The sequence below is a fragment of the Macaca fascicularis genome, chromosome 1 (genome assembly GCF_037993035.2).
Source record: "Macaca fascicularis isolate 582-1 chromosome 1, T2T-MFA8v1.1".
NCBI lineage: Eukaryota > Metazoa > Chordata > Mammalia > Primates > Cercopithecidae > Macaca > Macaca fascicularis.
The window spans coordinates 224,447,503-224,472,967 of record NC_088375.1 but is presented as its reverse complement, the minus strand read 5'-3'; the positions used below and the strand labels follow the sequence as shown (position 1 = coordinate 224,472,967).

The following is a 25,465-nucleotide window of genomic DNA, read 5'->3' as shown; positions in this document are numbered from 1 at the left end:
AATGGAAAACTAACTTAAAATAGTTACTTTTTGTTGGGGAGGATAGTTGGGGGAGAAAGGGGATAGGAAGCTCCCTGAAGGATGTAGTATAAGCAAGAAAAGGTGTGTCAAACTTGGCATTGTGCCTGGCACATAGGCCATAGTCAATACATGCATGGATGTATGGAAGTGCCTTCCAGGCAGGGTTGCAGCCTGGGCCAGTCTTCGGCACAGCAGAAGAGAGAGCAGGTGAAAGGAGCAGCAGATGAGTGAGTGAGCCAGAATGGTAAGCATAGGAAGGAGAACAGGGGCCAAGATCAGTTGAGGCAAATTATGGAAGATCTTAAATACCTGAAACTTGGAAAAATTACTTTAGAATTAAAAACAACATAGGGGATTCCCTGTTTTTTGTTGCAAGAGGCCTAGCAGATTCTGGACACTCAGCAGTAGTAAAGTTGGGCCAGGCGTAGTGGCTCATGCCTGTAATCCAGCACTTTGGGAGCTGAGGCAGAAGGATCAGTTCAGCGCATGAGTTAAAGACCGGTCTGGGAAACATAGTGAGATGCTGTCTCTACAAAAAATTGTTTTAAATTAGCCAAGCACGGTGGTTCATGCCTGTAGTCCTAGCTACTCCGGAGCCTGTGGCAGGAAGATTGCTTGAGCCTGGGAGGGTGAGGCTGCATGAGCCTTGTTCGTGCACTACAGAGCAAGACCTTGTCTCAAAAACAAACAAACAAACAAAATCAAAATACCTAAAGTTCTGATTGAAGCAGAAATCTGTGTTTTCTTGTAATCTTTTCCTAATCTTGCTTGGCTGTAGATTGCCGTGGAGATCACTGAATCATTTGTGGATTACATCAAAACCAAGCCTATTGTATTTGAAGTCTTTGGGCATTATCAGCAGCACCCGCTTCATCTGCAAGGACAGGAGCTTAACAGGTTTGGACCAAATAAGCAAACATTTTTGATGGTATTGTTTTGATTTTTAGTTTCTCGATTGCTGGAAAGGAAGAAATCTTTTGAGGGATTTAGAAACTTCACCATCATCTTATAGTCACCTAGTCGCTGATTTTAGATAGAACAAATTAAATTTTGACCGGGTGATCTCAAATACCATCTTTTTGTAGGAAGAGACTTTGAATATGGTAGAAATTTGAGGTGATAGGAATATAACATGAAAATTGTTGAAAATTGTTCCTGGCTGGGCATGGTGGCTCAAGCCTGTAATCCCAGCACTTTGGGAGGCTGAGACGGGCGGATCACGAGGTCAGGAGATCGAGACCATCCTGGCTAACATGGTGAAACCCCGTCTCTACTAAAAATACAAAAAATTAGCCGGGTATGGTGGCGGACGCCTGTAGTCCCAGCTACTCGGGAGGCTGAGGCAGGAGAATGGTGCGAACCCAGGAGGCAGAGCTTGCAGTGAGCCGAGATCGTGCCACTGTACTCCAGCCTGGGCGACAGAGCAAGACTCTGTCTCAAAAAAAAAAAAAAAAGTTCCTAATGCCCACAGCTTTATGAAATAGAAGCTCTAAGTACAGTCATCAAAACTGCTGAGGAAGGCAACAGTGGGCCTTTCTGGTGATGGCAGAGTGTTAGTGTTGGCAGAAGAATTTTCTTATTTCATTTATTAGCTAAGACTTAGAAGGAGACATTTTTTAAATGAGATTTAGCCTATTTCACTATCTAGGATTATCTCTATTATCTGGTATTATGCCAGAGTTGAAAATGCAAAAGTCTGCTCTCTTAAAGGGAATTAAAACATGCTGCTGATATCAACATCCAGCTCTGTAGTCTTTTTCTTTCTCTTGAAAAAACGGGGTTTATTGATTTATACACTGCAAATAGTTATTACAAAAAGTTTTTTTTCTTTTAAATACATTCACACAAAGAGAAGTATAAAGCGATGGTAGTGACCAGCAAGAAGAATAATAATTACGTTAATCTTAATGTCTGTGTGCCAGTTCTGTTTACGTTAATGTTGGAAAACTCCAACTTGGAATCCAGAACCTCAAATCTGCAAATGGAATGTCTTGAGATAGGCATGTGGAAGTCAAACAGTTTCTCTCTTTTTCCCTGCTTTTAGAAGCTATACATAAAACATTGTTTTCCTTCTGTACTGTCACAGAACTTTTACATACATTCTCACTCCTAGTTGTGAAATGCCTAAAGAGAAGGAAATTCAATTTGCAGTCCAGCACAAAGGGGAGAATTTCTAAAATAAATAACTCCTTGTAGTCTTGATCTTTGTCTTCCTTTCTTTGCAGTCCGCCTCAGCCATGCCGCCGATTCTTCCCTCCACCCATGCCTCTGTCCAAGCCAGGTGAGCACTCACTCTGCTTTTTGCATGATAATCTCTGTGTGAATACATCTCTTATTCTGAATGACTTTTCTTTTTTTTTTTTTTTTTTTTTTTTTTTTTTTTTTTGAGACGGAGTCTCGCTCTGTCGCCCAGGCTGGAGTGCAGTGGCCGGATCTCAGCTCACTGCAAGCTCCGCCTCCCGGGTTCACGCCATTCTCCGGCCTCAGCCTCCCGAGTAGCTGGGACTACAGGCGCCCGCCACCTCGCCCGGCTAGTTTTTTGTATTTCTTAATAGAGACGGGGTTTCACCGTGTTGGCCAGGATGGTTTCGATCTCCTGACCTCATGATCCGCCCGTCTCGGCCTCCCAAAGTGCTGGGATTACAGGCTTGAGCCACCGCGCCCGGCCCTGAATGACTTTTCAAATAGAAGTCATGTTGGAATTTCTATCCTTCTATGTATCCACATGTATTCCTGCTCCTCTTGTATATATCTAGTAGGAACTAGAATTCCTAGTTCCTGATTTAAAATAAGAAGTAAAGGCCAGGCCCGGTGGCTTACACCTGTAATCCCAGCGCTTTGGGAGGCCGAGGCAGGTGGATCACCTGAGGTCAGGAGTTCGAGAACAGCCTGACCAACATGGTGAAACTCTCGTCTCTACTAAAAATACAAAATTAGCCGGGCATGGTGGCACACGCCTGTAATCCCAGCTACTTGGGAGGCTGAGGTAGGAGAATCGCTTGAACCAGGGAGGTGGAAGTTGCAGTGAGCTGAGATTGCACCTTTGTACTCCAGCCTGGGCAACAGGAGGGAAACTCCATCTCAAAACAATATAAAATAAAATAATAAAATAAGACAAGAAGTAAGAAACAATAGGGGGCCTTATCTACCAACTCTCTGGTCTTCTATTTGCAGATTTTGATAATCACTCTGTTCCTAAATCTTTCTGCTTTGTATGTAACTTCCCATAACTGTCAGGGGACTAGGCATTTCTTTGCGTAGTAAATTTATTCTGCATGTTCAGTGATCTTGTTTTGATTTTTCTTTATTTCTGTCCTTTTTCCTCATTGCCCATTCACCAAATTCCCACCCCACCCTGTGGTCACTCTCCACCCAATGTATTCCCCATCTTCATCTGCCTTCAGACCATGAGAGAAAGATTGAGCTGATTCGGTTTCTCGTGTCTGGCTATGTGAATGTGCATGTGTTGGACACATTTTCTGAGCACGCCAGTGTGCTTGCATCCTCCGCTATTGCCACCTTCCAGGATGAGGCTGACCCATTGCCGCCTTTTCTCTTTCTGCCAGTTCCCAGCTGCCAGAGCGAGAGGGTACCCAAACGAGATGGTTAGTAGCTGAATTAGCTCCACCTTAGATGTAGAACCAACCTCAGGCGCTTGTCCTGAAGCCTGGCTCTCTGCAAATGAAACACTGACATTTCCGTTTGCAACTTGAGCTGAATGTAGAGCTCAGCACATTTTCAAGGTCGTATCACATTTTCTTCCTAGAGATTTGGGAAGCACTTTCTCTATATGTGTCTGTTTCACATCACCGTCGCAGTGGGGGAGGCCCTTGCATTTGTTTTTATGGATTCTTTGCAATAGTATTTTTAATTTTGAAGATTTTACTAGTAGGTAGTTTGTTAGAATACTTCTGGTTTTGCTTTCTGACCCCTTAGATGACTGCCAGGATCACTTACCCTATTTTCTTTCTGACTAGCATCACCAACTCATGTGAAACTCAGCTGGGCTGAATACTGGTGATAGGGTACACATGTGAATAGTGCTAAATGATTCATAAAGCCCCTTTTTATACATTATGTTAGTGGATCTTCATGATCGCTTTTCAAGATAGTAGGCTAAATATTAGGATCTACAGTTTGTAAATGAGGAGACAGACTCCCAGAGGTTAAGCAGCTTAACTAAAGTCACATAGCATCAGTACAGTTAAGAATATGGAGTTTAAATCTGGCCGGGTGTGGTGGCTTGCACCTGTAATCCCAGCACTTTGGGAGGCTGAGTCAGACAGATTGCTTGAGCTCAGGAGTTAGAGACCAGCCTGGGCAACATGGTGAAACCCCATCTCTACAAAAAAATGTAAAAATTAGCCGGGCGCGGTGGTGCACGCCTTTGGTCTCAGCTACTCAGGAGGCTGATGTGGGAGGATGGTTTGAGCCCGGGGTCAGAGGTTGCAGTAAGCCGAGATCACGCCGTAAAAAAGAAAAAAAAGAATATGGAATTTAAATCTGAAGAAAATGTGTAACATAAGATCATATACAGAATCCTGTGTTTATAAATGAGACCCGTGGTACCCAACTTTGTCCTCACGTTGGTATCAGCTGGGAAACTTTACCCCTCATGGAGGAAGAACTGTGTCCTTCCCTTAGAGATTGTGATTTAATTGATCTGGGGTGTGTCCTGGAATTTAAGGTCCCCAGGTGGTCCTACCTGCAGGGAGGTTTGGGAACCACTGGGGTGGAGGATGGGTCTTTTCTCCAGGACACCAGCTTTGATTGAGCCCCTGTGACGTGTGTGGCTTTCCAAGCGTTGTCTCTCCCATGTTTTTTTTTTTTGTTTTTTTTGTTTTTTGAGACAGAGTCTCGCTCTGTCACCCAGGCTGGAGTGTAATGGCCGGATCTCAGCTCACTGCAAGCTCTGCCTCCCGGGTTTACGCCATTCTCCTGCCTCAGCCTCTCGAGTAGCTGGAACTACAGGCGCCCACCACCTCGCCTGGCTAGTTTTTTTTTGTATTTTTTAGTAGAGACGGGGTTTCACCGTGTTAGCCAGGATGGTCTTGATCTCCTGACCTCGTGATCCGCCCGTCTCAGCCTCCCAAAGTGCTGGGATTACAGGCTTGAGCCACCGCCCCCAGTCGTCTCTCCCATGTTAGTCCCATGCTCTGCATGCCACACAATTTGAGATTCTGGAATTGGAAGGTTTCTTGAGTACATTTATTCTACACAAAAGCTGTTTTCGCATCATTAGAGACAGTTTGTTGAGAAAAAAAATACTGATTTCTTCATTTTCCTTGTTCTCTGAATTTAGAGATAACTAATAACTTACAAAGTTTATATTGGTGTTTCTCTGGGTCTTTTGCATTGCAATCTTTCCTCTGACTCTTGCTGCCTTTCCCAAGTATGTCTTTAAAGACTGACATTAGAGAAGCTTATACTTTTGCTGAGTAGTCTTGGACCAGATTTTGACATACTCTAAAAACTTTTAAAAGTTCCAGCCACCAAGTTAAACACGATGAGCAAAACCAGCCTTGGCCAGAGCATGAGCAAGTATGACCTCCTGGTTTGGTTTGAGATCAGTGAACTGGAGCCTACAGGAGAGTAAGTCCAACTTAATAATTTTTTAAATAAGGCAAAATGTTTCAAATTAGGAAATGCAATTTTGAATGTTCTTGTATTTGGGTTCATGAATCATTGTCGCTGTCGCTGTCAAATTCCAGGGATAGTTTTGTTTTTGTTTTTGTTTTAATAGAGATGCAGTCTTGTTATGTTGACCAGGTTAGTCTTGACCACTCCTGGCCTCAAGCAGTCCTCCTGCCTCGGCCTCCCAGCATTATAGGTCTTCCTATAATGCTGAGACTATAGGCATGAGCCACCATACCTGGCCGAATTCCAGTTTTGAATTGTTTTTTGGTGGTCTTGGTATTTGAATCAGATGTTTGTCAAAGAACTGACTGTTCAGCATAATAATTTACCTTCTTGTTAGCAACAGCAAAATCATGGAGACAGCAAATCTTGTTGTTTTTTGGGTTTTTTTTTTTTGAGATAGAGGCTTGCTCTGTTGCCCAGGCTGGAGTGCAATGGCGCGATCTCGGCTCATTGCAACCTCTGCCTCCCAGGTTCAAGCGATTTTCCTGCCTCAGCCTCCTGGGTAGCTGGGATTACAGGTGCGTGCCACCATACCCGGCTAATTTTTGTGTTTTTAGTAAAGGCAGGGTTTCACCATGTTGGCCAGGCTGGTCTCGAACTCCCTACCTCAGGTGATCTGCCCGCCTCGGCCTCCCAACGTGCTGGGATTACAGGCATGAACCACTGCGCCTGGCGGTACCTTGTTATAAGGGTTTTATCATAGTGGGTTTTATCAGTAGTAAAGCAAAAGGAGCATATTGCATAGAATATGGTAAAGACTTAACATTACTAATGTCAAGGAGGACATAGAAGGGTGGAATCTTTTCCTAGACCAGGGTTTCTCAACCTCAGCACTATTTGGGGCTGGATAAATCTGTGTTGTGAGGGGCTGTCCTGTGCATTTGGAATGTTTTGCAGCATCCCTGGCCCCTATCCATAAGATGCCAGTAGCAGCTCCACTCTATTTGTGACAACTAAAAATGTCTTCAGACATTGCCAAATATCCCCCAGAGGGAGAATCCTTAGTTGAGAACCACTGTCCTAGATCAAAATGATACCATCAGCTTTCTCTCTCGATGAGCTGAGAGTAAGTGATTAATGTAATTGTTGTATATAATCATCTCTAAAATGCTTTTGGAAAAACACAAATGAAAGAGATCTTACTCTTAGGACAGAGGCAAGGGGCTGTATCAGGTAATGTAAAGGGTAGGGGTAAATGTTATCCTAATGTTCTCCTATATGTACTTCTGAGAACCACCATCATGGTCATCATCAGGAAACACTAAGTTCCTACTACTTGTAGGATGCTGTGTTAAGTGTGATTCTGTCAATCTTATATGTAGTTGTCAGTAGTGACAGTGCTTTGAGGAATTTGACTTTTCATAGACCTATAATGTGATTACAAGTTGCATTATGAGGGAGAGGTAGTTACGTAATTGTTTCTACTGAATTAATTGCTTTCTGAATCTTAAAAAACTATAGTCTGAAATTATCTGTGTTTCTTTTTTTTTTTTTTTTTTTGAGACGGAGTCTCGCTCTGTCGCCCAGGCTGGAGTGCAGTGGCCGGGTCTCAGCTCACTGCAAGCTCCGCCTCCCGGGTTCACGCCATTCTCCTGCCTCAGCCTCCGGAGTAGCTGGGACTACAGGCGCCCGCCACCTCGCCCGGCTAGTTTTTTTGTATTTTTAGTAGAGACGGGGTTTCACCATGTTAGCCAGGATGGTCTCGATCTCCTGACCTTGTGATCCGCCCGTCTCGGCCTCCCAAAGTGCTGGGATTACAGGCTTGAGCCACCGCGCCCGGCCTTATCTGTGTTTCTTATCTCCTGTCAATTGCCATTGCACTTCTACATTATTTATTGAATACTTAATATCAAGGGGCTGAATGCAACCAAAAGATATTACTGTCCTTTGAGTACTCAAGTCTAGAGAGGATTGAGACACAGATGTGTGGAAAGGATTAGTAAATGCAAATGACTGTATGATTAAATGCCAGCATGGGTGAGAAAGACATGGGATCAGAATTTATCAAAACAAAGACCACCAGGGGCGAACCCTTGCAGATGAAGTAGCACTTAGTTGTTTCTTTTGCGTTTCTGATTTTATAGGTATATCCCAGCTGTGGTTGACCATACAGCAGGCTTGCCTTGCCAGGGGACATTTTTGCTACATCAGGTACTAATGAGGGACCAAAATAGGCCTCAGAGGGAACACTGAAAAGAGTTTAGAATAAGAGATGGAACTCTTTCTTTTTCTCTGTTTTCATCTCTATTTCAAAGGGCGGGCGGGGCATTGTCCTGTTGTCATTTTTTTTTCTATGTCTGTTTTTTGATATTTCTTCCTCAGACCTTGGCTTATATTTACCCTTGCTTTTATATGTATTTAGAATAGCTATTTTGAAAAATATTTTATTTCATTTAATTACTCTAATTTGTGTAGCTCCTACGTCACTTTTAATACTTTTCAGGATGTTTGGAAGCTCTGTGCTTTCACACCAAAAGTTCTTAATAGGGGTAGAGGATAAGGTTTCAGTGGACTAAAAGTCTGGTTATGAAATATAGGTCCCCTTTTGGTAAATCAAGAGTAGGTTCAGTCAGTGTTCAAAAGTACTTAAGACCCAAGTGGGCATAGGGACTAGGGATGCCATACACTTGGGACATACAATCAGGGCATGGTTGAATACTTACTATGCAAGGGGCTGGGATGCAGCCACATAATCTCCTGTGACAGATTATGGTTTTATTCTTAAAACCATAGAGAAAAAGAATGTTTAAAAAAAGAAAACCATATCAGACCTGACTGTTCCTTAGTCCCTGACACATCTCCCTTTTTTTGGAATAACAATGTGGATAGCATTTTCCCTCTTTCCACGCCTCTCCTTCCTGCTCATCCCCCATGCCATGCCATACAGCCCAGAAAACAATAGAGGAGAGGCGATAATAGATTGCTCCAGCTAAATTGCAACCCTGCTTCATTACCTAGGGCATCCAGCGAAGGATCACAGTGACCATTATCCATGAGAAGGGGAGCGAGCTCCATTGGAAGGATGTTCGTGAACTGGTGGTCGGTGAGTACATTTCATCAGCCAAGGACAGAACCAGGACTTATAGAGAATTTTTTGAGATAGGGTCTTGCTCTGTCACCCAGGCTGGAGTACAATGATGAGATCATAGCTCTCTGTAGCCTCAAACTCCTGGGCTCAAGCGATCCTCCTGCCTCAGGTTCCCGTGTAACTGGGACTACAGGTGTGAGGCACTGTGTCCTGTTAGAGATGTTATTCTTCCCTGTTTGTGGTACAGGGAATGTGTGGAAGACCATATTGGGAAACACAGACTATGGAGATGTAGAGGCCTTGAGTTTGAAACTCTGTATTCCTGTTTCTTCGCTCTATCATTAGTGATATGTTATCAAACTAACTCAGTTGCCAGAGTATGGTTCTGTGATAGAGGCTGTGAGAGGGCATACAAGAAATCTCTGCTGGCTGGGTGTGGTGGCTCATGCCTGTAATTCCAGCACTTTTGGAGGCTGAGATGGGTGGATTACTTGAGCTCAGGAGTTTGAGTCTGGCCAAGGTAGCAAAATCCCATCTCTACAAAAAAATATGAAAATTAGCTGGGCATGATGGCATGCACCTGTAGTCTCGGCTACTCAGGAGGCTGAGGTGGGAGGATCGCTTAAACTTGGGAGGTGGAGGTTGTAGTGAGCTGAGATGGCACCACTGCATTCAAGCCTGGACAACAGAGTGGGACTCCGTCTTAAAAAAAAAAGAAAAGAAAAATCTCTACTAATTGTGAGCTTGCAGTTTAGTTAGGGAGACAGCATATATATATGCAGAATGCTTTGATGAATAAATACCAAAATAAAGACAAAGGAAGATCTATGCTAAGAGAGTTAACAGTGAAAATAAGCCAGGAGGACTGAATAGATTCAAGAAAAATTAGAGGGGTTTTGTTTTTTTGTTTTCCAGACACAAGCATTTTGAGTAAGAGAGTCAGGAAATGTCTAACATGCAAATGACAAGAAACCCCATGGCCGGAGTGGATAAATTAAGGTGTATTGGCTAGAGAGTGTGAACTTTAGAATGACAGTCTGAGGCAGGAGTTTGGAACTTTTGTTGCTATGGACCTCTTTGGCAGTGGTGAAGGCTTAGAATTGTTTTCAAATGTGAAAAATAAAGTATTTAGGATTACAAAGGAAACCGATAATATTGAAATACACTTGTTAAAACATTAAGCTCTTCTTTATTGATGCATGAAATAACAAGATTTAGCAGTTATTCTAATTACCATAATTTCAAAGTAGTGATCAATGAAAAAGATACTTTGTGGCCAGGCGCGGTGGCTCACGCCTGTAATCCCAGCACTTTGGGAGGCCGAGGTGGGCGGATCACAAGGTCAAGAGATCAAGACCATCCTGACCAACATGGTGAAACCCTGTCTCTACTAAAAATAAAAAATTAGCTGGCCATGGTGGCGCGCGCCTGTCGTCCCGGGTACTCGGGAGGCTGAGACAGGAGAATCATTTGAACCTGGGAGGCAGAGGTTGCAGTGAGCCAAGATTGTACCACTGTACTCCAGCCTGGCAACAGCGTGAGACTCTGTCTATAAATAAATAAATAGATAGATAGATAGACAGATATTTTGCACATGGAAACATCTGTGGTTTCTACTGGGGACAGAGTCATGGGTACTGGCCAATTCTGTGGTTTATTGCATTCCTTTGTGATTGAAGGAGATGCCAATTTTTAGTTAAAGGTTTGTGAAAATAAAGATGTAATTTTTTCCCCATCCAAGCTCAAGGACCCTCTGAATTCTGTCCACAGAGTGCTTGTGTCTCTCTGGACCAGTTTAAGAACCTTGGGGCCAGGCACAGTGGCTCATGCCTGTAATCCCAGCACTTTGGGAGGCCAAGGCGGGCGGATCGCTTAAGTTGAGGAGTTCGAGACTAGCCTAGACAACATGGCAAAACCCTGTCTCCCTACAAATAAGCTGGGTGTGGTGGTGCATGCCTATAGTCTCAACTACTCAGGAGGCTGAGGCTGGAGGATTGTTTGAACCTGAGAAGTCGAGGCTGCAGTGAGTCATGATCATGCCCCTGCATGACAGAGTGAGACCCTGTCAAAAAAAAAAAAAAATCCTTGGAAGGGAGATTATGTTCTCTCTTGTCTGGGGCAGCAGTGGTAGTAGCTTTTCAAGATTTTTCATAATAAATTTTTCTTTTTTTAATTTCGTTTTTTTTAAACTTTGTTTACAAAGCACTGAATGTCCTTTGACAAAATTAATGTTTATATGGAACACTAATACTGAAACAGAAGAGATGCTTTCTGACCAGAGAAGGAGAGGGAGGATGCAGAGGCAGTGGTTACTATGGCTTCTCTGAAGAACCCTGCATTTTTAGTTTATTAACAAACTCTGATGTAGTATTTACCATGTGCCAGGTGGTTTTCTGAATGCTCCAAAAATACTAGTTTATTTAATCCTCATAACAACATATGGAAGGAATTGTTATTCTCACTTGACATATGAGGGAACTGAGGCTCAGAGAGGTTGAACCTTAGGCCCAAAGCCTCACAGGTGGTAGGAGTTGGAACCCAGGCAGTCCAGCACTGGAGGCCAAGTCCTTAACCTCTATGCAATGCTGCATCCCCTAGTGTTAACTTGAAAACAGAGTGTAGGATTTTGAGCAAGAAAGGGGTGTAATAAAGTCAGCATGGCCAGGTGCAGTGGCTCATGCCTATAATCTCAGCACTTTGGGAGGCTAAGGCAGGAGGATCGTTTGAGCCCAGGAGTTCGAGACCAGCCTGAGCAACATAGTGGGGCCCTGTCTCTACAATAAAATGAAATAAAATAGCTGGATATGGTGCTACAGGCCTAAAGTCCCAGTTCCTCAGGTGGCTTACGTGGGAGGATCACTTGAGCCCAGGAATTAGCTATGATTGCACCACCGTACTCCAGCCTGGGGGACAGACCAAGACCCTATTTAAGAAAAACAACAAAAAACAGTCAGTCAGTGGCTTAAGAAGTTGCTATTAGGTGAGAGTAGAATGGATTGGAACAGGGGAGGTGTGAATAGCAGGGAGACCAGTTAAATGGCTGTTGCAGGTTCCAGATCAGAGAGGAGGTGGCCTTTTGTGATCAAGGCAATGATATTGTAAATAAAAGTTGGGATGAATGTGAGAAACTCTTTGAATAAAGAATCGATATGGTTTCATAGTTAACTCAATGTGGGAAGTAATGGAGTCAGACGATGGAGGACCCAACAGGTAACCAAATGACCCTTCCAGCTCCTGAACTTACACGTAGATTTAAAAGTTTCTTTTTGGCTTAATGAATTCATGTTTTGTTTTTAAATGTGTCTGTGCTCTGTTTTCTTTATCCTTTCTTTTAGGTCGTATTCGGAATAAGCCTGAGGTGGATGAAGCTGCAGTTGATGCCATCCTCTCCCTAAATATTATTTCTGCCAAGTACCTGAAGTCTTCCCACAACTCTAGCAGGTAGGACACCCAGAGCAGCGTGAAGGGTCCACACTTGCGGACGTTAATTGGTACACTGTTAGGTTCCTTATTCATTAATGACTCCCAGTTCAGACGAAGAAATTAACTCCCTTCTCCCTTCTAGCTTCAAAAATCTCTTTATTTCTTTACCTGGCTGCTGTGCGGTCCCAAAAGAAAGAAAGAAAGTATTGGAGATATTGGTATGTGATCAGTTACTGTTAGAGAGTGGACGTGATCTGTCCCACGTGAAGTTTGAATAGATGTAACAAGTGATAAAAGAAAATTAGAGAAAGAAAACTCAGTATATTCCCCAAGGATTTAAAAGTACAAATTAATTATTGCCAAGACTAAATGTTTTCCTGTGAAATGGTTGCTGTGGAGAGAAAGGTTTCTCTCACTCCTAAGTATCATGGAAACGTGCCCTCTAAGATAAAATGAAGCCTCTTGTTGTTAGTCTTTGCTGCTGCTGCTATAGGCTTAATTATCCTTCATATTTGGTTTTCATTTATGCACAAAAGTGATAAATAATACAAACTCTTACGACCAAGATTGGCTGCCATAAATAGTAGATTTTATTTTGTTTTTTATTTTAAATGTTTCATTTAAAATTATCTTTTATAATCAGGTGATAACAGACAATTCATAAAGTACATAGCCATTCTATTTTCCCTTGTAAGACTAGAACTAAACCAGCTGGGGTCCTCTTACCTCACCCAGGAAAGGAGTTCTCATTGTCTCAGAGACTCTGTCTCTATATCCTAGGGGCTGGGAAACAGGAGCAGCTGCCTCTTCTAATGTGGGCTGAGCACACTGCCTTCCCACCACAGGACTTTGCTGTGCTTCAGTCTGCTCCTGAAAAGCTTGTTTACATCCATGTTGAGAGGAAGGAGGGAAAGAATAAGACAATAGTCAGAAATGGAATGAAAGGTTTGGACCAGGATTAATTTCTTTCTGTTGTTTTCTTGTATTATAGTTTACCATAGGAAAGAGAAAAAGGAAACAAACCTGTGTTTGCTGGCAGGGGCTGTGTAAAAAGAGGGAAGGAGTGAGAGGGCATGTGTGTTTGGGGTTTGGGGAGGAGTGTGGCAGAGATCAAGACAGGTGCTTTAACTATCCGTGGGCAAAATCATGAACAATACTATTTCCCTGAAGTCTGCAGTAATTCTGCATAGCTCTCTGTTTTCTGCCAATGTTCAGCTGGGTTTTACCACCACATTTTCTTTGTAGCTATGAAAAATGTATTGTAAATTTCCGTAGGTACTTAGTAAAATATACAGGGAAAGATGGGCTTTGGTTGAAATACTGGTTATTCTAAGTTTGCCTCCATTAGAGTAGCTTTGAGAAGTCCTTTAATTCATGCCCAACAACAGGTCAGGTGCTACAAGAAATGAATTTGGCTTTGTTAGAAGTAGCTTATCTTGTGAGTTAGAATGAGTTGATCAAAAAAGGCTGAAGTCAAGAATAACAAAAAGAAAAACACCTTAAATATTTCTGTTCTAATTTAAACTATATAAATCTACATTAATTCACCAAGCTTTTGCTGGAAGGCCATGGCCTTTTCTTTAATTATAAGGTCATTTACTGGAATTCTGATTGTCTTTCTTGCAAAACCACACCTGTAATTCATCATCTGTGACTTTTAGTTTGGTGGAGCAAGAATTAGAAATCTGCGAAGAAAATCTAAGTGCAAAGTCCTTTAAACTTTTTACCATTTAATAACATTTTACCATTTAAACATTTTATCATTTTCCCCTTTCTTTTACATTTATCTCACCCAAACATAACAGTAATTTTTAAACAACTCACCATTATCAAACCTTTTGAAAACATTCAACTTAGTTTTCACAGGAACAAAAATTATTTGTTTTCATCTTTCATTGATTTGCCTAATGTTTAATGAAGTTAGATAATAATAACAAGTACAACTGGCAGAAACAGATTTGGGACCAGATACTACTGACATTTGATAAGCACTCAACTCTTCGGAGCGAAGTGTCTGGGCAAATGAGACATCTTTGTAGTTTAGAATGCTCAAGGAGAACTAGCCATCAATATGTATATTTTAGGGATATAGAAAACATAGGTTAATATGGTAAGTGGCATAATGGAGTTTGGTTAAGAGAACTTTCGTTCCATTTGTCTAAGGTTTAATGTTTAAAGTTGAACTTACCTCCAATTTGGTTATATTATGTGTGTATCTTAGAGGGCTTTGCTAATATATTGATAGTGGAGTATAATTGACAAGGGACTATTATTCCTTTTCTTCCCAGTCTTACATTTATGTTAATGCATTGACTTGGTTTTCCCTTAACTCCATAGCAATTTCCTATTATTCTCAATACTAAGTCACCACTGAAAGGGGTATTGATGGTGGTGGTCTCCACTTTCCCTCCTATGTCTGGTATTTTCCTTAGTTGGAAGTCTCAGGAGAGGGATCCATGTTTTTGTAAGTCCGCTATCAAATTGTGTTCCATGGGATTCTCTGTTAATTGTCCACTTGAATTCACTTTGCTTATCAGCAAATTTGTCTTTTATATATATATTTTTTTCTGATTCTATTTCTTTTGTTTTTTTTGTTTTTGTTTTTGCTGCACTAACTAAAGCCTTTTCTATGTTTTTGCAGGCTCTTTCTTGATAAGGATATTCCTAGGTATTTTCTGTTTGCTTTTTTGCACATAGGATTCTAGTTTATCAGAATGCTTTCTGTCTTATGTTGCTTTGATTACTATTTTAATTTTGTAGTCCCCTCCCCATGTAAACCTACTGTACCTAGGATAAAGTAGACCCTATTCTGTACCCTAAGAAGCATATAGCTTCTTAAATGATTTTTAGTTTCAAATTATTTTCTCATTCCATTTACTAAACTTGTCAATTTTATTCTTAGGCCCTTTCAAGTTTTCCTCTTCTACATTACAAAGTAGAATGTTTCTCCATATCATACAGAATCTCAGGTTTTGTTTTCTGTTCTCCTCTTTATCTGTCTTCTGTCTGTCAAAAGCTTGAAAGGTTTATTGCTTTATAAAACCTGAGCCCATTACAGCCTTGCAAAACGGTTCCCTTTCTTCTCTGTTTTGTCCTGTGAGGTAATAGAGACAAATTTGGCTATTTGGATAGCTGAGTCTGTGAGAAATATTTTATATGTGTTTTTAAATATTTATCTTTCTTCTGTCAGGGCTACTTGTTTTATCTGTTTATTTTCTTCTTTTGGAATAGAAAAAAATCCTGGTTTGGTATTAAAGGAAGTTTTTAAAAAATTATCTCATTTAGGGAAGAAAATTGAAGGAAGTGATACATGACAATATAACCTAAAATGTTAAAAAATACATAAACGGGCCGGTCTCAGTGGCTCATGCCTGTAATCCCAGCACTTTGGGAAGCCGAGGCGGGCAGATCATGAGGTTAGTAGATTGAGACCATCCTGGCTAACATGGTGAAACCCCGTCTCTACCAAAAATACAAAAATTAGCCTGGCATGGTGGTGGGCGCCTGTAATCCCAGCTACTCAGGAAGCTGAGGCAGAGGATCGCTTGAACCCCGGAGGCAGAGGTTGCAGTGAGCCAAGATTGCGCCACTGCACTCCAGCCTGGGCGACAGAGCAAGACTCTGTCTCAAAAAAAAAAAAAAAATACATAAACATATTTATATATTTGACTCATGTTACTGATATAATGAGTAATTTGGACTCCATTCAGTTTATATTTCAGAGATTCTCCTAATGAACTCAAGAGGGTTCATCAGATGTGACCATAATGTAAGAAGGTGGTTTCTGTTTTGTTTTCTTGAGACAAGAAAAGTCTTGCTTTGTTGTCCAGGCTAGAGTGTAGTAGCTAGCTATACCTGCAGATGGTTTAAAAAAAAAAAAAAAAAATTGTGGCCGGGCATGGTGGCTCACCCCTGTAATCCCAGCACTTTGGGAGACCAAGGCGGGCGGATCACGAGGTTAAGAGATCAAGACCATCTTGGCCAATATGGTGAAACCCCATCTCAACTAAAAATAGAAAAATTAGCTGGACGTGGCAGCACGTGTCTGTAGTCCCAGCTACTCAGGAGGCTGAGGCAGGAGAATCACTTGGACCTAGGAGGCGGAGGTTGCAGGGAGCCAAGATCACGCCACTGCACTCCAGGCTGGCAAGAGAGCTAGACTCTAAATAAATAAATAAATAAATTAAATAAATAAATAAATAAAGGGCAGTAGTAGCATGATCATAGCTCACTGCAATCTTGAATTCCTGGGCTCAAGCAGTCCTCCCGCCTCAGCCTCCCGAATAGCTGGGACTCCAGACATGTGCCACTATGCCTAGCTAATTTAAAATTTTTTTGTAGAGACGGGTTCTCGCTGTATTGCCCAGGCTGGCCTCAAATTCCTGGCCTCAAGTGATCTTCTCACTTTTACCTCCCATAGTGCTGGGATTACAGTTGTAAGCTACCATGACTGACCAGAAGTTGATCTTTAATTGTTCATAAATAATAAATTCAAAGGAATATATCCTTCAAAGCAGTCACCTTGAAACCTGCTTTTCCTCTGATGCTGCTGCTGTTCAGAACATCTTGAGAAATCCATTTGGAATTATTTCTCACCACCTTAGGAGGCGTACAGGAAAATATGTCTTGGGATTCAGCCCTGTTTGTAACCCTAAATTCTATTGCAAGCTTAATTAAATTGACATTTCTCCCCAGCCTTTGTTGTATTTCTTACAGCCACCTCTCAAGAATTGCCACTGTAATGGCTCATACCTGTAATACTAGCACTTTCCTACTAAGGTAGGAAGATCACTTGAACCCAAGAGTTCAAGACCTGCCTGGGCAATGTAGAACTTGTCTCTACAGGGGAAAAAAAAAAAAATTAGCTGAGAGTGGTGACTCATGCCTGTATTCCCAGCTACTCAGGAGGCTGAGGTGGGAAGATCACTTGAGCCCAGGAGTGAGATTGCACCAGTGCACTCCAGCCTGGGCAACAGAGCAAGACCCTGTCTCTAAAAACAAAGTAGGCCAGGCGCAGTGGCTCACACCTGTAATCCCAGCACTTTGGGAGGCCAGGCAGGTGGATCACCTGAGGTCAGGAGTTTGAGACCAACCTGGCCAACACGGTGAAACCCCATGTCTACTAAAATTTAAAAAATTAGCCAGACTTGGTGTTGGGTGCCTGTAATCCCAGCTACTTGGGAGGCTGAGGCAGGAGAATCGCTTAAACCCAGGACGCAGAGGTTGCAGTGAGCCAAGATCGCACCATTGCACTCCAGCCTGGGCGACAAGAGCAAGACTCTGTCTCAAAAAAATAAATAAATAAATAATTTTTTTAAAAAAAATTGAATTACCACCTTTGGTGGGTGTTCCAACAGAACTTGGTGCAGCAAGTCCAAAGCAAAAAAAAAAAAAAAAAAAAAAAAGAAAAGAAACTTTTATTGACAAAATTTTAAAAAAAATGAGCCAGGCGTGGTGGCTCACGCCTATAATCCCAGCACTTTGGGAGGCCGAAGCGGGTGGATCACGAGGACAGGAGATCGAGACCATCTTGGCTAACACAGTGAAACCCCATCTCTACTAAAAATACAAAAAAATTAGCTGGGCGTGGTGGCAGGCGCCTGTTAGTCCCAGCTCCTCGGGATGCTGAGGTAGGAGAATGGCGTGAACCCAAGAGGCGGAGCTTGCAGCGAGCCGGAATCCCTCCACTGCACTCCAGCCTGGGCTACAGAGCAAGACTCTGTCTCAAAAAAAAAAAAAAAGAAAAAAAAAAAGAAAAGAAAATTTTTCCCTTAATACAGGAAGACTTCAGTGGAGTCAAAATTTCCTATGTGTTGGCCGGGCGCGGTGGCTCAAGCCTGTAATCCCAGCACTTTGGGAGGCCAAGACGGGCGGATCACGAGGTCAGGAGATCGAGACCATCCTGGCTAACATGGTGGAACCCCGTCTCTACTAAAAAATACAAAAAACTAGCCGGGCGCGGTGGCGGGCGCCTGTAGTCCCAGCTACTCGGGAGGCTGAGGCAGGAGAATGGCGTAAACCCGGGAGGCGGAGCTTGCAGTGAGCTGAGATCCGGCCACTGCACTCCAGCCTGGGCTACAGAGCAAGACTCTGTCTCAAAAAAAAAAAAAAAAAAAAAAAGACAAAATTTCCTATGTGTTAACCAGGTTTCTGCCAGTGAAATTTTTTTTACGTTAAGTGAAAGCTTAGTCTGAAAACAGAAATGTGAAGAGGCTTTTTTTGACAAGTTCAAAACATTTGCCTCAGTTGAGTCAGTGTCATGAAATCTCAGTGGTCCTGGGAGGTGCCACGTTATGGTTTGGAACTTAAGACAGCAGCACTGATAGAAATTTCTGTCAGATGCCGGGCGCGGTGGCTCAAGCCTGTAATCCCAGCACTTTGGGAGGCCGAGACGGGCGGATCACGAGGTCAGGAGATCGAGACCATCCTGGCGAACACGGTGAAACCCCGTCTCTACTAAAAAGTACAAAAAAACTAGCCGGGCGAGGTGGCGGGCGCCTGTAGTCCCAGCTACTCGGGAGGCTGAGGCAGGAGAATGGCGTAAACCCGGGAGGCGGAGCTTGCAGTGAGCTGAGATCCGGCCACTGCACTCCGGCCTGGGCGACAGAGCGAGACTCCATCTCAGAAAAAAAAAAAAAAAGAAATTTCTGTCAGATGTCACCAAAGTCATAAATGCCCTCACTCTAAGAAGAGGGGTTTATTTAACTTTAGAATGGATGTATCCAGTCTCTGAAATCGGACAAAGAAGCCCCACCCCTTCTAGGTACTTTGACAAAAACAGGGACACAATAAAAGAGCAGACCTCTGGAGGCTGAGGCAGGAGAATCGGTTGAACCCGGAATGAGGAGGTTGCAGTGAGCCGAGATTGCGCCACTGCACTCCAGCCTGGGTGACAAAAGTAAGACTCTGTCTCAAAAAAAAAAAAAAAAAAAAGATATCACAGTGATCGTTCTCAAGTGGCATCTGTTGAAGTAGTGGATATCGTCACCCAATATTAGAATATATCTTAAACCAAATTAAAAATTTCCTCTACACAGAGGTTTATGGACACCTGAAGGGTTTCCTCCTGTGCCCAGGGAGCCCAGGAACTATAGAAAGGCTTTCATTGTCCGTCATTTCTGTTCCTGTTTGGGTCACTTGGTGTCTTTGTCTTTGTCTTGTTGTTTCTCTATCTTCTGTGTCTTTGTAGAGAATTTTCTTGACCCACACTCACTGCCTCAAAGGCTAGACATTTGAGAGAGAGTAGTAAATAATTGAAGAAGACTTAGATCTAGAAGCAACTATGCTAGATGATCAGACCTCATACGCTGCCACTTGGAAGAGGAGGTGTAGTCATGGGGTTCAGTTTCACAAATGTATTGTTCTCTCTATTGATCGTTTCTGGAGGAAGAAACATGGGGATGTGTTTAGAGGGAGGACATGCCAGCTACTTGTCATAGGAAGTCTAGAAAAGGCAGCCATAGTGAGGTCACCATTTGAAAAGGAGTAAAAAGGAATGTATAGGGCAGGAAAGAGTATGCACGGACTCTGCTAGGTGTATCAGGTGAGCTGTGTTCTATCTGCAGAGGACTAGTGGTGGCGGGGCAGACCCGGCATCTTCCCTCCACTTGTCATAGGGGTCTGAGAAGGGAAACATGGGGCAGAATTGGGAATCGATCTGTAACACTGCTTTTCAACTAAGTGCCGTGTTTCAGATTAGACTTGCAGAACTGGAAGATTTAATGTCAATTAGAGTTTATGTTGTTTTACCAGTAGAAAAAAACGATATTAGAACAACAGCAAAACAGTTTGTGAGTATCTATTAAATTAAGTTTCCATTTGTTATATAAATGTAAGATTAATTTTTCAAATGGCTTTTTTTTTAAAGCTAACAAATGATATTTGGCTGGCTCTAGTGTTAAAAAAATTATTCTCTTTTACTGAAACGTCAGTTAAGAATAACCTTTTGTTCTTTTATTTAAAATAAGGCTCTCGACTGGCACGGTGGCTCACACCTATACTCCTAGCACTTTGGGAGGTCGAGGTGGGCAGATTGCTTGAGGTCAGGAGTTTGAGACCAGCCTGGCCAACATAATGAAACCCTGCCTCTACTAAAAATACAAAAATTAACTGGCGTAATGGTGCTTGCCTATAATCCCAGCTACTCAGGAGGCTGAGGGAGGAGGATCACTTGAACCCAGGAGGCAGAGGTTGCAGTGAGCTGAGATTGCGCCACTGCACTCCAGCCTGGGTGACAGAGTGAAGCTCTGTCTCAAAAATAAAATAAAATAAGACTGTCTATACTTAAACCCTTCTACCCAGTTTCTACCATTAATCCCCTCAGATATATCTGTGATGTTTCTGAGGCTCAGCAGCACTGGATTGAATGATGTTTATCCTTCTTGTGATGTGAAGATCGAAGCTGACAAATGACTGAGCATTCACTTCCTGCTCTCATCATTGAGTGACAGGAGAGCTTAGTCTTTCTTTATTCTTTCAGTTTCTGTTCATACTCACTTACCATTTCATCTTAATCCTTTTGATTGACCTTACTATTTTTATGTTTATAGGCAGAGGCAGGCTTGTCAAAACAAAATTTAAAAAAGCACAACTGGCCACGCGCAGTGGCTCACGCCTGTAATCCCAGCACTTTGGGAGGCCGAGGCAGGCGGATCATCTGAGGTCAGGAGTTCAAGACCAGCCTGACCAACATAGTGAAACCCTGTCTCTACTAAAAATGACAAAAATTAGCCAGGCATGGTGGTGTGCGCCTGTAATCCCAGCTACTCGGAAGGCTGAGGCAGGAGAATCACTTGAACCCAGGAGACAGAGGTTGCAGTGATCCGAGATTGTGCCACTGCACTCCAGCCTGGGTGACAGAGTGAGACTCCGTCTCAAAAAAAAAAAAAGGCACAACTAAGTGTTCCTTAATGATGGGTAGGGTTGGGGGCAAGATGATGGGGACCTATCTTTTCCTCCTAGGAGATAAGTGTTCCTCCCTGTTATTAGAGTTTGATAAATTGAAAATGTCAGTTGGTTGGCATAGGGTTCTTTAGGATGATTGACAGTGTCAGTACCTGGGCTAAGGTGATTTTAGCTTGGATGACTCCCTCTTGTCTTTCTGACCTTAGGACCTTCTACCGCTTTGAGGCTGTGTGGGATAGCTCTCTACATAACTCCCTTCTTCTGAACCGAGTGACACCTTATGGAGAAAAGATCTACATGACCTTGTCGGCCTACCTAGAGGTGAGGAGACCTGGAGCTTCAGTTGATGCGAACAGTCAGCCCTGAACACTGTGCAGGTTATAGCAGGAAGTGGTCAGCGAAGATTCCACTTGTTTTGTCCTCTTTCTTCCTCCATATCCTTAAGTTTTTCATTTTATTATACTTTGCTAACTCTTCTGATTATATTAGATTCTATTCCTGGGTTCTGTTTATTCAAAAAATCACATGACTTTCATTCCAGCTTCAGCTTTAGTAGCCTAATCACCACTGCTTGAAGAATGTGTGATTTTTAAGAAAATGTTACCTCTTGTTTTTATAGTTGTGGACAGAGTGTAATAGTGGTTAACAGCCCAGACCCAGGACCCAGCCTGTCAGTTCAAATCCCTGTGCTGCTACTTACTTCCTCTATGTCCTTGGAGAAACTCTCTTTGCCTCAGTTTCCTCACCTATCAAAATAAATGAATCTGCCAGGCGCGGTGGCTCACTCCTGTAATCCCAGCACTTTGGGAGGCTGAGGCGGGCGGATCACGAGGTCAGCAGATCGAGACCATCCTGGCTAACACGGTGAAACCCCGTCTCTACTAAAAATACAAAAATATTAGCCAGGTGTGGTGGCAGGTGCCTGTAGTCCCAGCTGCTGGGGAGGCTGAGGCAGGAGAATGATGTGAACCTGGGAGGCGGAGCTTGCAGTGAGCCGAGATCGCATCACTGCTCTCCAGGCTGGGTGACAGAGCAAGACTCCATCTCAGAAAAAATAAGTAAATAAATAAATAAAAATAAACAGATAAATAAATAAATGCATCTATAAGGAGTACTACCTACTCTTGCACATATTATCCACTGGGTGACTGTTGAAATAATTCGTGGAGCTGAAATCCTTCAGTTCTCACAACTGGGACTAGCTTTCCAAATACATTCGTGTATAGACTCTGGTCACAGTACTCTGCCTACACTTCATCAGCACCTACCCTGTCTGCTTTCAGCTGGATCATTGCATCCAGCCGGCTGTCATCACCAAGGATGTGTGCATGGTCTTCTATTCCCGAGATGCCAAGATCTCACCACCACGCTCTCTGCGTAGCCTCTTTGGCAGTGGCTACTCGAAGTCACCAGATTCGTAAGTTTTTCACACAAGTTAGCTTCCAGTTTGTTTGTTCAGTACAACAGAATCATTAGTCCTTAAGTATTCTTGTCTTACTGTCTCACGGTTAGTTTACAGTTTATGAACCATTTTGGTAACTGGCACCTGGAATGTACTGATTTGCATGCTGACATTTAATAAAATGTTGATGGATGGATGAGTTATGAGGGAAGGAAGGAATATTACATTGTGGACACCTCTAAAACAATTCTGCAAAGACTAAATTTGCAAAGACTTTTAAATGTCATCATTATTATTTCTAACAGAGTACCATTGAAATTTTCTTCTTTTTAAGATTTGTTATGCATATTTAAGGCATACAAAATATGTCAGGAATAATACAGTGAAGGCCAGACACAGTGGCTCATGTCTGTAATCCCAGCATGTTGGGAGGCCAAGGACAGAGGATTGCTTAAGCTTAGGAGTTTGAGACCAGCTTGGGCAACACAGTGAGACCCCATCTCCACAGCAAATTTTAAAATTACCCAGGTGTGGTGACACACGCCTATAGTCCCAGCTTCTCAGGAGGCTGAGGTGAGAGGATCAGTTGAGCTTGAGAGGTTGAGGCTGCCGTAAGCCATGATAGAGCCACTGCACTCCAGCCTGGGTGAAACAGTGAGACCCTGTCTCAAAATTAAAAAAAAAAAGGAAAGAAAGAAAAAGAAAAGAAAAAGAGAAAAAATACATTGACTACTTGGGTATCACCACCCAGCTTAAAAAATGTTACTAATACAATAGAAGGTATTATACCTCCTACTACTCACAATCCCCAGAAGTTGTTGATTATCATTTCATTCTAGTCAATGTTTCCTCATATCTTCTCTCTTATAGTAAGAAAAGACAAATTTTTAGTTTTCATATTTATATTGTAAATTTTCTAGTTTATCATTCAATTTTATTCACCCTATTGAAATAAAGTGTTTAAAAGATAGAGATGAGGTGGGGCATGGTGGCTTATGCCTATAATCTCAGCACTTTTTGATGCATATAATCTCAGCACTTTTTGATGCCAAGGTGGAAGGATCACTTGAGGCCAGGAGTTCAAGACCAGCCTGGGCAACATAGTGAGACCCTGTCTCTACAAAAAAATTTAAAAATTAGCTGGGTATGGTGGTGCATGCCTGAAGTCCCAACCACTCAGGAGGCTGAGGCAGGAGGATCACATGAGTCCAGGAGTTTGAGGCTGCAGTGAGCTGTGATTACACCACTGCACTCCAGCCTGGGTGACACAGGGAAATCCTATCTCTAAAAAAATAAAATTGAGGCCAGGCGTGGTGGCTCAAGCCTGTAATCCCAGCACTTTGGGAGGCCGAGACGGGTGGATCACGAGGTCAGGAGATCGAGACCATCCTGGCTAACGCGGTGAAACACCCCGTCTCTACTAAAAAATACAAAAAAAAACTAGCCAGGTGAGGTGGCGGGCACCTGTAGTCCCAGCTACTCGGGAGGCTGAGGCAGGAGAATGGCGTAAACCTGGAAGGCGGAGCTTGCAGTGAGCTGAGATCTGGCCACTGCACTCTAGCCTGGGCGACAGAGCAAGACTCTGTCTCAAAAAAAAAAAATTAAAAATAAATAAATAAATAAAATTGAGATGAAAGCAGACTCCTCTAGGAAAAGGTATGCTACTTAAGTTCAAAATAGGAAAACAGCAGTGACAAATAAGAAATGTCCGTAATTACATTTGAGGATGGGTTGCAGTCCCTGCAGCGAAGACACTATTTTAAGTAGCAGGGATTGAAATCTTCCTGTTTTTGTGCTGTAAGAGATTAAACCATTGTTTTATTTTCTTCAAATAGGAATCGAGTCACTGGCATTTACGAACTCAGCTTATGCAAAATGTCAGACACAGGTAGTCCAGGTAAGCTCTTGTGGATTGATGAGGTGATAGTTATCTTTGTGTATGTTTCAAGTATCCTGTGTTTAGGCTGGGCATGGGAGCACACACCTGTAATCCCAGCACTGTGGGAGGCCGAGGTGGGCAGATCACCTGCGGTCAGGAGTTGGAGACCAGCCTGGCCAGCATGGTGAAACCCCTTCTCTACTAAAAATACAAGAATTAGCCAGGTGTGGTGGTGTGTGCCTGTAATCCTAGCTACTTGGGAGGCTGAGGCAGGAGACTTGCTTGAACCCAGGAGGCGGAGGTTGCAGTGAGCCGAGATTGTGCCACTGCACTCCAGCCTGCCTGGGCAACAGAGTGAGACTCCGTCTCAAAAAAAAATAAGTAAATAAAAAATATACTGTATATAAAAACTGGAGAGTCTACCCAAGTAGGATAGATATAAAACCTTTTAGAAACCATGTGTGTCTTACAAGCTAGTTTGATTGAGGAGGGGTGGTAGGAGTTACCTTTTTCAGAGTTGCAACATTGTTTGGTTTATAATGTACAATTGTATTAAAATTATATCACAGTATCACTAGGCTATGAGTAAAATTTGAGTTAAAAAATTCATATGGGCCGGGCCTAGTGGCTCATGCCTGTCATCCCAACACTGTGGGAGGCCGAGGTGAGCAGATCATGAGGTCAGGAGTTCAAGACCAGCCTGGCCAATATGGTGAAACCCTGTCTCTACTAAAAATACAAAAATTAGCCGAGCGTGGTGGTGGGCGCCTATGGTCCTAGCTACTCAGGAGGCTAAGGCAGAAGAATCACTTGAGCCGGGGAGGCAGAGTTTGCAGTGAGCCAAGTTCGTGCCACTGCACTCCAGCCTGGGTGACAGAGTGAGACTCCATCTCAAAAAAAAAAAAAAAAAAAAAAAAAAATCATGTGAATTAGAATGAGTTTGGTTTAGAAAACTTCATAACTATTTCTCTGCCCACTTTAGCCCAAAGATGACTTAGCAGTATATAGATGCCATCAGACTGGAATTTAAATTTCCCATGTTTTAGAAAGTCAAATTATTGGCTGTGCATGGTGGCTCACACCTGTAATCCCAGCACTTTGGGAGACCGAGGTGGGTGGATCACCTGAGGCCAGGAGTTCAAGAGCAGCCTGACCAACATGGTGAAAC

General features: G+C 42.7%; 1 protein-coding gene across 24 annotated transcripts in view; it reads left to right on the top strand.

Annotated features, from left to right (window-relative positions):
* Positions 1-25,465, top strand: part of KIF1B (kinesin family member 1B) — a 177,546-nt gene that overhangs the window by 134,040 nt on the left and 18,041 nt on the right. For 13 of the 24 annotated variants that reach the window (XM_045387517.2, XM_045387470.2, XM_065534466.2 and 10 more), the window contains 9 exons: positions 800-918; positions 2,247-2,302; positions 5,505-5,613; positions 7,746-7,812; positions 8,620-8,704; positions 12,025-12,130; positions 21,223-21,337; positions 22,300-22,433; positions 24,254-24,315. In XM_045387517.2, coding sequence (XP_045243452.2) covers positions 800-918; positions 2,247-2,302; positions 5,505-5,613; positions 7,746-7,812; positions 8,620-8,704; positions 12,025-12,130; positions 21,223-21,337; positions 22,300-22,433; positions 24,254-24,315 — 853 coding nt within the window. Of the gene's footprint in view, positions 1-799; positions 919-2,246; positions 2,303-3,587; positions 3,627-5,504; positions 5,614-7,745; positions 7,813-8,619; positions 8,705-12,024; positions 12,131-21,222; positions 21,338-22,299; positions 22,434-24,253; positions 24,316-25,465 lie in introns of all 24 variants that reach the window. The other 11 variants (XM_074020651.1, XM_065534449.2, XM_065534436.2 and 8 more) reach the window with 1 other exon arrangement.